The sequence below is a fragment of the Hippocampus guttulatus genome, chromosome 17 (assembly GCF_054856545.1).
Source record: "Hippocampus guttulatus isolate MCC_2025c chromosome 17, RoL_Hgut_1.0, whole genome shotgun sequence".
NCBI lineage: Eukaryota > Metazoa > Chordata > Actinopteri > Syngnathiformes > Syngnathidae > Hippocampus > Hippocampus guttulatus.
Window position 1 is genome coordinate 2,507,249 of NC_141277.1, and position 13,339 is coordinate 2,520,587.

Consider the following 13,339-nt stretch of genomic DNA (forward strand, 5'->3'; position numbering starts at 1 on the left):
TTGCAAAATGAATCAAATGACGCCTTCCATGACATTCTATTATATTTAATCTAGCTTGTCGGGGTGACTTTCGAGATATACTCTGCCCTGCATGTTACAGTTATTTTCTACAATGGAAGACACGACCGCGAGCGACCATATTTTGTGTCAAAACGTGCTTGTCTGTTGAGATGCCATCTGTCAGAAAAGAAAGATCTGGTTAGATTTTGCATGTGTGCCTCATATTGTGGCCACTGCTTATGCAGTTCTGTTCAGTTTTTTTTCCCCTAAATATTGATCACTGTGAGATATTTTAAAATGACATTCGGATATTTCTGTTGACAGTTTTGGAGGCACGGGATATGTTGCACGAGCACCAGGGGTCATGTGACTCCTATGTAGAGGTATGCTATGCATCTCTTGCTTTTGCTGTCATTGTTTTTGTAGCAATTTTAAAATGTAAATCAAGAATGCAGTGCAATGTGGGCAAGCTCTATAGAAAACAAAGGGGTTAATTTTATTTTGAGTGCTACGGGTGCTTTTTTTGGTCAGGTGGGCATGTTTCCAGACAGCGAACCCAGAGAGCGACAGAAGACGGCAACGGTCCTTCAGTGTAAAAATCCTGTCTTTCTACACACCTTTCACTTGTAAGCACACATACAGTGTACGGCTCATTGCGCACAACTTTTGACCATGCTGACATGTCGCTTTTATTTTTTTCATGATGTATTTTTTTGGGTTACTACAGTGTGATACGTGACGAGGACCTTCACAAGCGACTGCTCTTCACAGTGTGGAACTCTAATTGCGCCTCCAGGTATCCGATGGCACTGCTCACCGCAGCAGCGAATTGCCCTCTTTGTTTCATAATTAGTGTTCGATCTCCCGATGTCCATGTGTGCTTGTGTTGCTTTGCGTGTCACTCTCACCTCAGCAGAATAAGACTGGGGGGGGGGGGGGGCATTTGTGTGTGTGTGTGTGTATAATTTGCAAAATTATGTTATAAAATTCATTAGTTGAAGGTGATATTCACCCAGTGAAGAATAATTTTGCCTGCCCTAACAAGAGGAGCATGTTTCTATTGAAAATCCTTTTTAAGACTTTTTTTTTTCCCCCCTGCTCGAATATTAGAAAGAAAACAGGGTGCGTGTTGTCCTATAAGTGTGTGTGCGTGCGTGTATGAGGCTCCACAGTGACGGCAGGCTACTCTAGGTGAGTACGACGTTTGTGTAACAATTCCATTCATCCAAGGGTAATGTGTGTTGAATAGCCACATAAAATAAAAACATGAATCTATGTTGTTTTGTTGTATTTGGGCCCCCAAGTGCATGGCCAATCCTTCTTTTGATTGGCCACAAAGGCACCAAGGTCGATGAAGTCTTCCAAAGAAAAGGATGGGATTCTTTTTTTTTTTATTCATTATCATAATCTGTATTTAATGTGCCAGTGAAAGGCTTAAACGCAGAGCAAAACCTTGTGTCTGTGAAAAGAACCCTTTTACGCAGACCACAGTGTGGTCTTCTCCATAGATCAATGCGTTGATGCGTTTTTGTTTGAGCAGGAGGAGTGCACTGCTGGGGTGCATGAGCTTCGGCGTCCGCTCCCTGACGCAACCGCACAAGGTAAGTTCACCGCATACATGCCAACGCCATATGGTGGCAGTGAACTCTACTTCACAATGAGTAGCAGTTTGTTTTCAAAAAGAGCTTTCAAGTTATTTGAGGCCACACCCAGTTGAAGTTTACAGTCAGAAAACAAAAATTAAATGCAATGACACATCTTTTTTTTTTTTTGCTCATAATTCAGCATTCAAGTTGGCAGGTTGGTTTGAGAAGCAACCGGTCAGCGCTGTCATAATTCGGTTTGGGACCAACAGGTGGCACTGTAGGGCTCCCCCTGCAGCTGCACACCTGTTGGTCATTAGGTAATTCGTGCTTTACAAGTACTCCCAGCCCGACCACTCATTGTCGGGTCATTGTTGCTCTTGTTTTGTTTCAGTCATGTTTTGGTTGCTGCTATGTTTTATATTCAGTCATGATTTTTGTTTGCTACTTTGTTTGTTTAGGATTTAGTTTTCTGGGTTTTATCAATACACTTCTTCAAATACACCCTGCTCCTCTCTCCTGCCTGCTTTTTGGGGTGCAGCACCACCACCATGCTACGTGACAAGCGCTAGTTCACCAAACTGTAGCTCTAGCAGAAGCTAGCAATGTGCTTTTGTGTGTGTTTTTCTAAACTCTCATGTCTTTCCCCATTGTCTCGTTGGATATTGTTTTCTGACCCCATTTCTGAACCTTTTGCCATTATTGGGGGTAAATATCGTTGAATAGTGTAAATCCCTCCCTGGCTCTCTGTGCATACTGTACCATCCTCCCCTCCCCCCTCTACCCTTTTACTGCCTCCTACTGCCTGCAGAAATGCGTCCACTCGCATAAGATGCTTTGAAAGCGGAGATTATTGTTACTGTCCGCAGCATGTCATTATTTAGTACAATAAGACGGGGCTTGTTTGGAAATGTGCGTCCTGTGCAAGTGTGTGTGTGTGTGTGTCAGTGTCAAATGACGTAGGCGCTTGTGACGGCAATGTCCTTGTTTTTGCATGAGTATGTCCACTTCATTCACATTACAAATCAGACGCCTGCTGCCTCAGTCCGGCATAGCTTTATGTAACACACACACACACACACACACACACACACACTGCTTTACAAGGCAGAAGTGCAGAGGAGGGGGAGTGGAGGGGTGTCAAAGAACAGGTCATCAGTTGCTGGAATAAGCTAAAACACAGTGAATAGAGACTGCGTGTGCCCTGAAGGAACATAGTGGGTTACATTTTATATATATACTGTATATATATATATATATATATGTGTGTGTGTGTGTGTGTCTTTATTCACATGTTTAATGCTTTACATATTACAGCTTGATGCTGACACGTGTATGGTTTCACCACTGCAGGAGGTCCGCGGATGGTACTACCTGCTTAAGGAAGAAGTGGGCATGAGGAAGCATCTCAGAGTACCTGCGCAACAAAAGTCACATAACGCCGGTAAGAATTTTTCATATCCTGCACTGTGCAAAAAAATAATAATAATAATAAAAATAAAGTCTTCTACTACTATGAGCCCTTCATAAGGATTTTTTTTTTTCACGGCACCGTATGCCACTTCAACGCAGCCATTACACTAATTTACAAGTGTTATTTGGCTGGCCAGTGAAGTGCTGCTTCCTTGAGCCTCATATGCTTTGCAGTCTGCACTTTTTTGATACATGGCCCAACAGGTTGCTCTGCCCTGAGTCGTCTGAGTAACGCCAGTCGTGCTTGTGGAGGGGTGGTGGTTGTGTGGGGTGGGAGCATTGGCTCCTTCGCATGAAAAATGATGACCGTCGCCATCAAAACAGGCTGAAAAGTGTGCTATAATTCTTGATGTTGTTGAAATCCTGTAACAGACACCTGGGAACTGATTTAAATTGTAAACTAAATGGCGCTAGCTCGCTAGATATTTATTTGCTCTTCCCATGATGGAAATTAGATCAAGTATGTGTAAATACAGTACAAATACATCCGTGTGTGTTTGTGTGTAAGCTTGTGGCTTCTTTGGACGGGAGGTGTTTAAGCAAGGGATTAAAAGGGGAAGTAAACGAGGGTTTGGGAGAGTGACAAGAGAGGGAGGGAGAGAGAGAGAGCGGGTGGGGAGGGGAGGGAGGCATTTCTGGACCGAAGCCCGCCGCCGCGTCACACTCGTCAGAGAGCGAGACGGAGCTTTACTCCTGTGCTGCTCTGCTCAGGCTGCTGATGTGGATCTCCCCTTCAGTCCATACACCTTCATGTTGCGTGTTGTCCTATAAGTGTGTGTGTGTATGAGGCTCCACAGTGACGGCAGCCTACTCTAGGTGAGTACGACATTTGTGTTACCTTCTTCACACAACGGAAGTAAAGTTGCCAAGTCTTGTGAGATGCCGCCTCCTCCTCCAACTCCACATGCCTCCTCATCATCCACCATTGTGCATCTCTTATTCCTTTTAATCATCACGGGCTCACCGCCTCTTATTTCATTCCCAATTGTTTTCCCCGTTTGAGACCCTCCCCCTTCCGGGACCACCACCACCTTCTGTCCCTTTTTGAGAAGCTTAATTAACTTACGCCGCATAGCTGCTTGCACTCTTTGACATCCAAGAACGGTTTCAAACAACGATACAATACATTCAGTTAATTGTTGCGGCTGCTACGAATATTTCAACTCCCATTTCGCTTAGCAAGCTAAACAAAAGAATTGGCAAATGCAGTTGAAACTGCAACCATACAGTAATAATAAACATATTGATAATCGGATAACCCCTATGTATCATATATACCATAGAAGGCCCAATGCCCGGCGGCATCCAATGAACAACTTGGTGACAATCTCAATCAAAAATGGGCCTTTATTATGTTTGTAAAGACAGAATTGTAGTGTGCTTGTACTGGATCCCATCACATGGTGCAGATGTATACCCAGAGAAGTGGCTGTTGCGTTTATAACATGATTTGCTCACTTTACGGTCTGACCTGGGTACCTTTTCTGTTTTTTGATGGTGCTTGGCTGAACAAGGCTTACTGTAAATCTCATGCAACTTTAAAATGAGTTTTCTCCCGGGTAAAAGTGCGGAACAGGATGAGGCGGCGGCGGCGGCAAACCATAGCGAGGCCTGTTCAAGGGTTAGTTGAACTTCTATACCCTTAAGACATTGTCAATAATGCAGATAGGAGGAGAGCAGTAGAGGAAGTTGATTTCAGTCGAAAAACAAGCACATCTGGCTTCGGATTGCACTCATCTCATGCGGGGGTAATACTTGCCCCACTACTGTCTCATCAGATTCATATGCCAGTGTGCTGTCTCTCTCTCTCTCTCTCTCTCTGTAGTGAGGGTAGGGGGTGGGGGTGGGGGGGTTGCATACTCATGCACTTGAATGTTGCCAGGCCAGCTGGCAGAATGTAGGCCATGGCTCTGCTGCACAATGACGTGCACGAACACGGAAATGATCAAAAGCCCATTTAGTACAATACAACTGTGTGCGTGCGCATGCCCACCCGGTCCATCTTTGGGCTCATGTTTCCAGATCGTCCTCAGTCTGTTGCGTTATTGTGACCATGTTTCAAAAAAAAAAAAAAAAAAAAGCGATCACTCCACCCTCATCATGTTTATTACGGCAACAGTTTATCAGCGGGAGGGCATTCCAGAATGCGATGGGGCCGGTTGCACTAGCAGCGTGTGCATTCACTGGACCACAAAATAAGCACGTTATCGTGTTGAAGTGCCTGTAAGATAATGCTCAGTTTTTATGCAATATCGATTTACTTGTGTTACTGTAGTTGTGGTTTAAATACTACAACCTACAAATGGTAAAGTACATAAAAAATATCCAAGCAAGTGATTAGCAGGCTCCCTGTCTGGTTTCGCAAGGATGACTGGCGAGTGCAATTTTTGATTGTCGGGTGGGTGGAAAGTCTTCCATTTTGACTCAAAAAGACAAATGCCACTTGAGACTGAATCAAGGCCCCAGTATATCATCACGCCACACCGTTCCCAAGATGAATTCATATCCTGCAAAAAATAAGCCTGGGCTGTCCCGCAAACATTTTGAATCAACAGCACCATTTGCTGGTTGCTGCCAAGTAGTTCGGCATCCACATTTTGTCTCATCACCACAAACGGCTATTTTCCACTTTTTTCTAGCTCTGTTGCGCTAAAATTTATATTTTAAAGTTTTTCCCAACCGAAATGAGGCCCAAAAAATACAAATTGTGTTTTCCTTCCACCGTGCTGTCATTCCTAGTTTGATTGCATTTCGCTATGTTATTTGATTGTCCATTCCACTCCCCTAATTTAACGATGATACTCTTCTCAGCCTGAGCGTGTTCATCTTTTTTTTTGTTTTTTTGTTCCTCATTTCTTTTACGAAAACCCGTCGCGACACGGTTGACATGATGCTCCCCGGCTGTCTCGGTACTGGAAGTGAAATGTGTCAAGCGTGGGCTGGCTGCACACGGCATGCCCGAGACTCATGGCGGTCTTTTTTTTTATGGAGCTGTCATGTGATAAATCAGTCAAAGATGCTTAGTTGGCATTCACATTGTAAAGCCACAAAATAGCCGACAGAGTTGAATACAAATTGTTATTTCAGGTTTGTGTCATGTTCGAGATTGGATTGGATAAAACGTTGTCAAATGTACTGTATGTGTAACATGTAACATACAGCGCAGATGAAATTTCTTCCCTCTCAACATGATGCGATTGGCTTTTTAGCCGCTTGCGTGCGGGGAACTCGAGCTTGCTTGACTTTTGTATTCGAAAACTGTACACATGTGTGTTTGTGTTTTGTTATGTGCCAGTGTCAAGTCAAGCCTTCAGCTTCTATTATATAAGAATGAATGTGAGGAGCTAAAGTTCTTTTTTTTTAACCCCTCATCACCCCCCAGCCCCCAAAAATGGTCGCTCCAGAAAATTTAGGTAACGAAAATTTTATTTTTTTTTCCCCCCGGAGTGAATGTGACCTGTGGATGTGTCTGCTTCATGCACCACATGCACAGATCCGCTGCACTAAGTGACAAGTGTAAGTTGGTGTCAAAGTGCTGCCTCCACATGTTAAAATAGAATTGGTGCTTTGTGGCTGCTCCCTTTTTCCTTCAGTTTGGGCTTTTAGTAGCAGCTTGCCTCATTGCAGACCACTAACGCATCCCTCGAGAGTCATGGTAACGTTGGCCCCAAAGTAGGGGGCAACGGTGGGGAGGCGCTCATTGGCATGAGACTGGACCATCAACAGGACTCCAAAAACAAAAAAAATATTGTGGCACTTTATTGTTACTGTAGAGCTATTGTCCCCCCTCTTTGAATCAAATCAAGTGAGTTGGTTTCCAAAACAATCTCACCGCCGCCCGTTGTTTTCACATCAGCAGTTTCATTCATTCATTTGTAATCATCTGATAATTGATGTCGAAACGGTGTCGTGCTACAAGTCTCCACTTTCTCCACGAAGAGTTTGTTTGTTTGCGGTTGTCGGAAGGTAAAAAGCGGGAGCGAGTGTCAAGTGGATCAGTGGTCCTGACGAGAGTCGACTTGTTCGCGCTGGAAGACTGCCAACATCTTGATTTCCTTTCTGTGTTTTTCGCTCGCTAATCTTCCCCTTTTCAGTCCCTCCCCGTGTATACTTTTCCCACTGGCCGCTGCCTCCGCCGTTTATTGTCGCGGCGACTCTCCCTCTTTTTTGATGTCATTCATGCTTCCAGCTGCTTCCACGCCATCGTGCCCGATGTCCTAAGCAGACAAAAGACTCCACTCCCGGGCCTGACGCCAGCCAGGTTGCCCCCGCTCTCTGTCCCTGTCGGACCCCTGAAGTTTTCCGATTCAGATGGAATCTTTTTTTTTTTTTTGTCGCTGTTTAATCTTCGGCATTTCCATGGTGACCGCAGCCTGGAGACCGGACCATGTACTGTGGGGTTGGCCCAAAACGTGTCAGAAAGTGATGTGTGTAATTTTCTTTTGTGAGTGTACACGGTATTTGGCACCAGTTGAACTGTTCGAGTGCAATCTGACTTTGCATTTCTAGCTTGACATTTTCGCACCTCGCTTTTGACTGTATCTTTCCCCCCCCCCCCCTTATGCCACTAATAAAGTAACCATTCCTGTCCATTATAAAGAGCCCTTTGTTTAATGCAGGGCGGTTGCACACCACTGCTGTGCTGACTGTTGTCTCTTGTGCTGGGTCCATCAGACATGAACTGTAAATCACAATATACCATTTTTCAAAGTTTTTGGAAAACAAGACAAAAAAACACACCAAAAAAATTCCATGGACAAGAAGAGTTGAGCTTCTTCTATTCAACCTTTGCGGAACTTTTTCCATCCATCCATTTTCTGATCCGCTTTTCCTCACAATGGTCGCGGGGCATGCCGGACCCTATCCCAGCTGTTTCGGGCAGTCGGCGGGGGGGGGCGGGGGGGGGCACACCCTGAACTGGTTGCTCGCTAATCTGCGGGCACACATCGACAAACAAGCATTTGCACTCACACCTAGCGACAATTGGGAATGTTCAATCAGCCTGCCGTGCATGTTTTTGGGAATTTGGGAGGAAACAGGAGTACCCGGAGAAAACCCATACAGGCACGGGGAGAACATGTAAACTCCACACGGGAAGGCCTGGAATTAAACCCAAGACCTCTGCATTGTGAGGCCGACGTGCTAACCAGTGCGGCCTGCAGTACTCATTTACAGTTATGCCACAAAAGCAATAAAATTGAAAAAAAAAAATCGATGTTCACCGAATCAGATGTTAGGTGAGGACGTGCAATCCCATCTCCCAGTCAGTTGATGGAGACGTGACAGGAAAGGGCGTGGCGTTCTCAGAACGATGCTTTGACTGCGTTTTGCCTTTTCTTCGGGAAGTCAACTCTGAACTTTGTGAGAAGAGGCGGACAAAGTGATGAGACGAGCTGTAAGCGCACGGACGGAATAGGCAGCGAGGCGAAAATCCACATTGTGGCCCGTGCGCTGAATGCAGCCCTTTATGAGCGTTAGTTAAAAGGGACACATGAGGCGGGAGTCTCCTGTAACCATGGAAACCCTCCCAGGAGCCCTGTGACGGACGGATAATAGAGTGAGAGAGGAGTTCCTTTTCTCTTCTTTCGCCCTCCCTCCTCTTCTCTCCCTCTCACTTGTTCTCCCTTGCACTCCTCCTCTCTTGGGCACTTTTGTGGGGTCCTCACATCTTATGGGATTTTTATCAAACTCTGCCTTGGCTTTTTATTAATTATTTTCTTCAAGTCTGCACTGAGAAGTTTAAATCCCAGTCCGGCTGGGCAGCGCTTGCCTCAATTACCCACCCCTTATCATAGACACTTTTTTTTTTTTTATGGACTCTCGAAACTATTTTGGGACTTTTGCATCCAGAAGGTGGTTTTGTGGCAGCCAAAATGTGCTCTAAAGGCACTGTGTCAGCCCGTGATTCCTTTGTCTACATTTCAGAGGCCGTGCTCTCGAACCATGGTGCTGCCCCTGAGACACAGCGGCCTGAGAATATGCAATGCTTAACGGTGAGTAGCGCACACTTTTTTTTTCCCATTATTTTAGCTTTTTTTGTAGGGTTTTTTTGTGTGTGTTTTTTTTTTGTTGCTGTTGTTGTTGTTGTTTCCCGCCCTGGTTATGGCACGTGCGTATGGTCGCGGCTGCTGAGACGGCTGACCCCGACGCGGCTCGATGTTCCACAAACTCATCATGCATAAACACGCCCTCGCTAAAAGTTATCGACTGCGTGAGTTCGGTGTCTCACATTCCCAGCTACCATGGCAACTAATCGAATTTAATCTTTGAGGCTTGAGTGGCGAATGGGGCAAAAAGAACACGGGAAAAAAAATCCCCGTGCATGACTGAAGATGTACTATATGTCAAGATGCTCTTTGCACGCGACTCGCATGCAAAGCAAATGATAGCTTGTCATGAGAGAGGCTAAGTTGTTTGCGTGACAGTGCAGTTGTAAAATTGGGAGTTTTTTTTGGATTAAGAAAAAAAAAAGAAGTTGCACACAACAATTTTGGCTGTGAAGGCCAGTCCGTGGCATTTCTTGTTCCTGCGCGGCTTGCAATTGACTACTGGTAATTCGTTGTCATGTGGCACAAGACGCTCAGCATATTAATTGTTTTGCATTTGCTTGTTTAATATGGCCAACAAGTCTTTTTCAGATGCAGATTTTGACAGAAATTCTGACTTTGACTCCTTTGTTTGGGTAGGTTGGTGATTTCTGCGTTCAGACTGTGGAAATTTCACTTTACGTCACGGCCGTAGAATCGCAACTCTGTCGGGGAGTTGCTTTGTTTTTATCCGACTCCACCCAATTGTGGAAGTTAGACGGAATTTGGAGTTTTGTGGAAGGTTCGTTGCGTATCGCAGCCAGGAGAGTGGTGATTTTTTAAAAATGATTCATTCAACTCCAGCAGGAACTGGCTTCTTTTGAGCTGCGCCATATTTGTGAGGAGAGGCCGTCGGCTTCCTGTCTTCTCCCAGCCTCCCTCATTTGCCCTCTTGTATCTCGCCGTGGATCAGGGCAACAGATGATTGCGGCGATTGTGTGGGGACGGTCTTATGGGAGAGTGGAGGGAGGGACAAAGTACACTCACGGTCAAATTAGAGGGGCAATGGAAAACCGTTCAATACTTTTGCTGTTTTTCTTTTTTTTCTGTTACCTAGTCCTTGGTCCTCCTTGTGCACGGCAAAGCTCCCGCGCATTCTGCTTTTATGTCGATGCTGCGTGAGTTTCTCAGGGATGTACTAAAAGCTTTGGGCACTCGAGATGTTGGTGTCGGTAGCACTTGATGTGCTGTATAAAATCGCAAAGTTATTCGATGAATATGACAGCTGTAGTCGGCGTTCTGGTTCTGTCTTGTGTTTATGGACAATGAATCGATTTAGAAAGAAAAGGGAAAACATACGTGTTGTTGCGTGCTATCGGCGGCGACGCAAATGGGAGAGGCGATTGGCCGTTGAAAAGGAATGACAAAATGTTTTCGCATTTGAGTGAGTACTGGCCGTCAAAGACGTTGGGATGTGTGACGTGTGTATGTCGCTACGTACAGCGGACGGACGCCCGGAAGTAGCTGCGCTTGTATGGGAATATTTTGCTGGCTCATGGGCATGAAATTCAACTGCCATGTTGGTTTGAACGCATGCGAGGTTGCCTCCTCCTTTGATAGCTACTGTTTTGTTTAGTTTTTTTAAACATCCGGGGAGAGCGTGAACCCACACCACTAAAGAGCAGATTGGCCTCATCTGGCCAGCAGACAAGCATTTCAATCTCCTTTCCCCGAGACATGCTTTTCTTCTCGCCCTCTAATCCGTCCTTCTGCCCATTTAGAGGTGAACAGCGCCGCGTGAAAGCGAGACAAAAGTGTTTTTTGTGTGCTTGACGTGGTAACCCGAGCCCCTTTTCAACAAAGCAAACAGGGAAAAGCGGCCATTACCGCCGCGATGAGGAGATCTTAGAGAAACGGGCCCTCTGCAGCCTCTTTATTAAAGCTTTACAAACTTGGGCAACGCTCTCCCTTTTTTCGATTCCTTCTCTGTCAGTGTTTCATTCCGCGGCACGGCCAATGCCAATGAAAGACGTGAAAAGATACAAACCGTTAATTGATGGGATTTGTGCCCGATGGCACTGGTTGCTGTCTTGGGTGTGCGAAAATTGGACGAGGGGGGACATTCACAAACGACATCAACTTTTTGTATAGAAGCCTGATCCACGGGTCAAAGAAGAACCCGTCACACAAATGTTGGCGGATTGCGAAATGTGTTTTCACTTTGCAGTCTGAATGATCGTCCAACTCGCTCCTCTTCAAAACGGCGGCCTTTGTTTCGTCGTGTCGTCTTTTATGAACAAGGAAGTCGCCTGCTAACTTAAAACCTGGGAAAAATGCAGATTTTAATGAACATAAATATACAAGAACAGTTACGTGTTGAATTAAAACGTGACTAAAAATAGTTCGAGTCGTCACTGATTCGCGCACAGCCCTGCAAACTACAAATGCGTTTTGGGCCTCGGCGGCGGTCCTTCCTCCGCTAACTGCCGAATGTTCTTGTTTCTCTCTTTTTTCAATGTTGTCCGCTGAGCACCACTTTCCCATGGGCGGCGATGTTAAAAACAAAAATACAAGTGCTGTTTGGATAACTGGCAGAGGAGGAGCGATTGTCAGGGATTCGCAGAGCTGTGAATTTCCGCCCAATGTGGTCGGCAGGGGAGGGGGTGGGGGCTTGAAAGGAAAAGCGCAGGAAATATGGAAGGTGAAAAAATAACAAACAAGTCTGGTTAGAGGTCGAGGGAAGTGTGTACTCACTTGCGTCACAGTCTTTTGACGAGCCGTGTTGCTCACTTGCATTTTTTTGGCTGCGTATGAAGAAAAAAAAAAAAGTCATCGGCTCTCATTCACACACTCAATACGCTGACGTTCATTACAACGGTGTTTGCGTATCTGTCAAAGTGATCTGCGGCACCTGTGAGAAGCTCATAGTGTGGACAAAGGAAGCAAACGGGCCTTATCGCGGGCAGACACCCAAATCTATGCGGGCCGTGGAGGTTGGCGAGGAATGCGTGGGTCCATGCGTGTGTACATGTGTGTGTGTGTGTGTGTGTTAATGGGGGGTTCGGTGCTGCTGGTGGTGGTGGGAGGAACTTCCTCCTATTCTTTTGCTGTTGAAGAGTTCCCATGAGCGCCCCCGGCCAGGAGCGACACTGTGGCCTGAGCAGCAGTCTCGCCTCCGCGTCGCCGGCGGTCCACGCAAGCGGCGCTCAGGAGGCCACGGGGGCACCACCGATCTGGATGAAGACGAGACCGAAGCAGTTCGCAACCTTGATGACATCACTCCCGCCAATCATAAATGGAGCGTAGCTTTGCACGCGGAGCGACAAACCTGCCGGGAATCTGACCTTTCTTTCAAAGAAAGAATCCAAAGCGAGGCGAGGCCGAGATGATCCACAACACGCTCAAGTCCCCCCAGGAGGAGGAGGAGGAGGAGGCGCCAAGTCCCGCCCGCACGCACTCGGCTGCGCAGCGGCGCTTGTGGAGGTACTCGGGCTGCAAGGGCGCCGGGCGGCCGGAGAGTCAGCGCCGAAGCGTGTGCGTGCTCTCGGCCGACTTAAACGGGACGGCGGGAGGAAGAGGAGGAGGCGTGATGCACACCATTCACGGGCTGTGCCACCTCTGCATCGGATGTAGGCTGCCACAGGTGTGTGTTAGGGTGTCGGGTGTCCAAATAGGAGAAGTTAAAACGGAGCGCCTCAGGGTAAAGAGATGAGAATCAAAAAAAAAAAAGCCAACCTTCGAGCAGTGTGAATACGAATGTGCGGGAGCATGGCGGACCAGCGGTTATCACGTCTGGGTCACAGTTCCGGGGTTCAAATCTCCGCTCCAGGTTTTCCGTGTGGAACTTCCCCCGTGCTTGCCGTGGTTTTCTGCAAGTGCACCCGTTCCAAAATGTCATTCGGATTCCTTCCAAACTATCTCCCGAAAGGGAAACCAAGTGAGCAAGGAGGACAAGTATCTCTCCAACGGCACACGTTCACATTTTATCGACAGCGGGTCTTTAATTGTTACTCTCTGGTTCCAAAGACCAAGTCCTTATCGATAAACTCCTATCGACCCATCGTGAAGATACGCAGTGTCATGAACGGATGGATGGATTATTCTTGTGGCCTGCAGTGATTTATCGCCACACTGTCTTGCACAGTTTCCAAAATTTTGGTGAATTTGAGCGTTGTTTTTCCCTCCTCGGAGTCATCGGAGCCCGATTCTCAATGATCATGAAGTTGACGTGTGAATACAATAGGGGTGGCAACGTTG

The 13,339-nt window shown here is 46.4% G+C and overlaps 1 protein-coding gene across 4 annotated transcripts in view; it reads left to right on the top strand.

Annotated features, from left to right (window-relative positions):
• Positions 1 to 13,339, top strand: part of rgs3a (regulator of G protein signaling 3a) — a 72,035-nt gene that overhangs the window by 1,431 nt on the left and 57,265 nt on the right. The window contains exons 3-8 of one of the 4 annotated variants that reach the window (XM_086135276.1): positions 325 to 383; positions 532 to 626; positions 728 to 796; positions 1,541 to 1,601; positions 2,901 to 3,027; positions 8,982 to 9,049. In XM_086135276.1, the coding sequence (XP_085991402.1) occupies positions 325 to 383; positions 532 to 626; positions 728 to 796; positions 1,541 to 1,601; positions 2,901 to 3,027; positions 8,982 to 9,049 (479 nt within the window). Of the gene's footprint in view, positions 1 to 324; positions 384 to 531; positions 627 to 727; positions 797 to 1,540; positions 1,602 to 2,900; positions 3,028 to 3,729; positions 3,873 to 8,981; positions 9,050 to 11,902; positions 12,726 to 13,339 lie in introns of those variants that run through there. The other 3 variants (XM_086135277.1, XM_086135279.1, XM_086135278.1) reach the window with 3 other exon arrangements.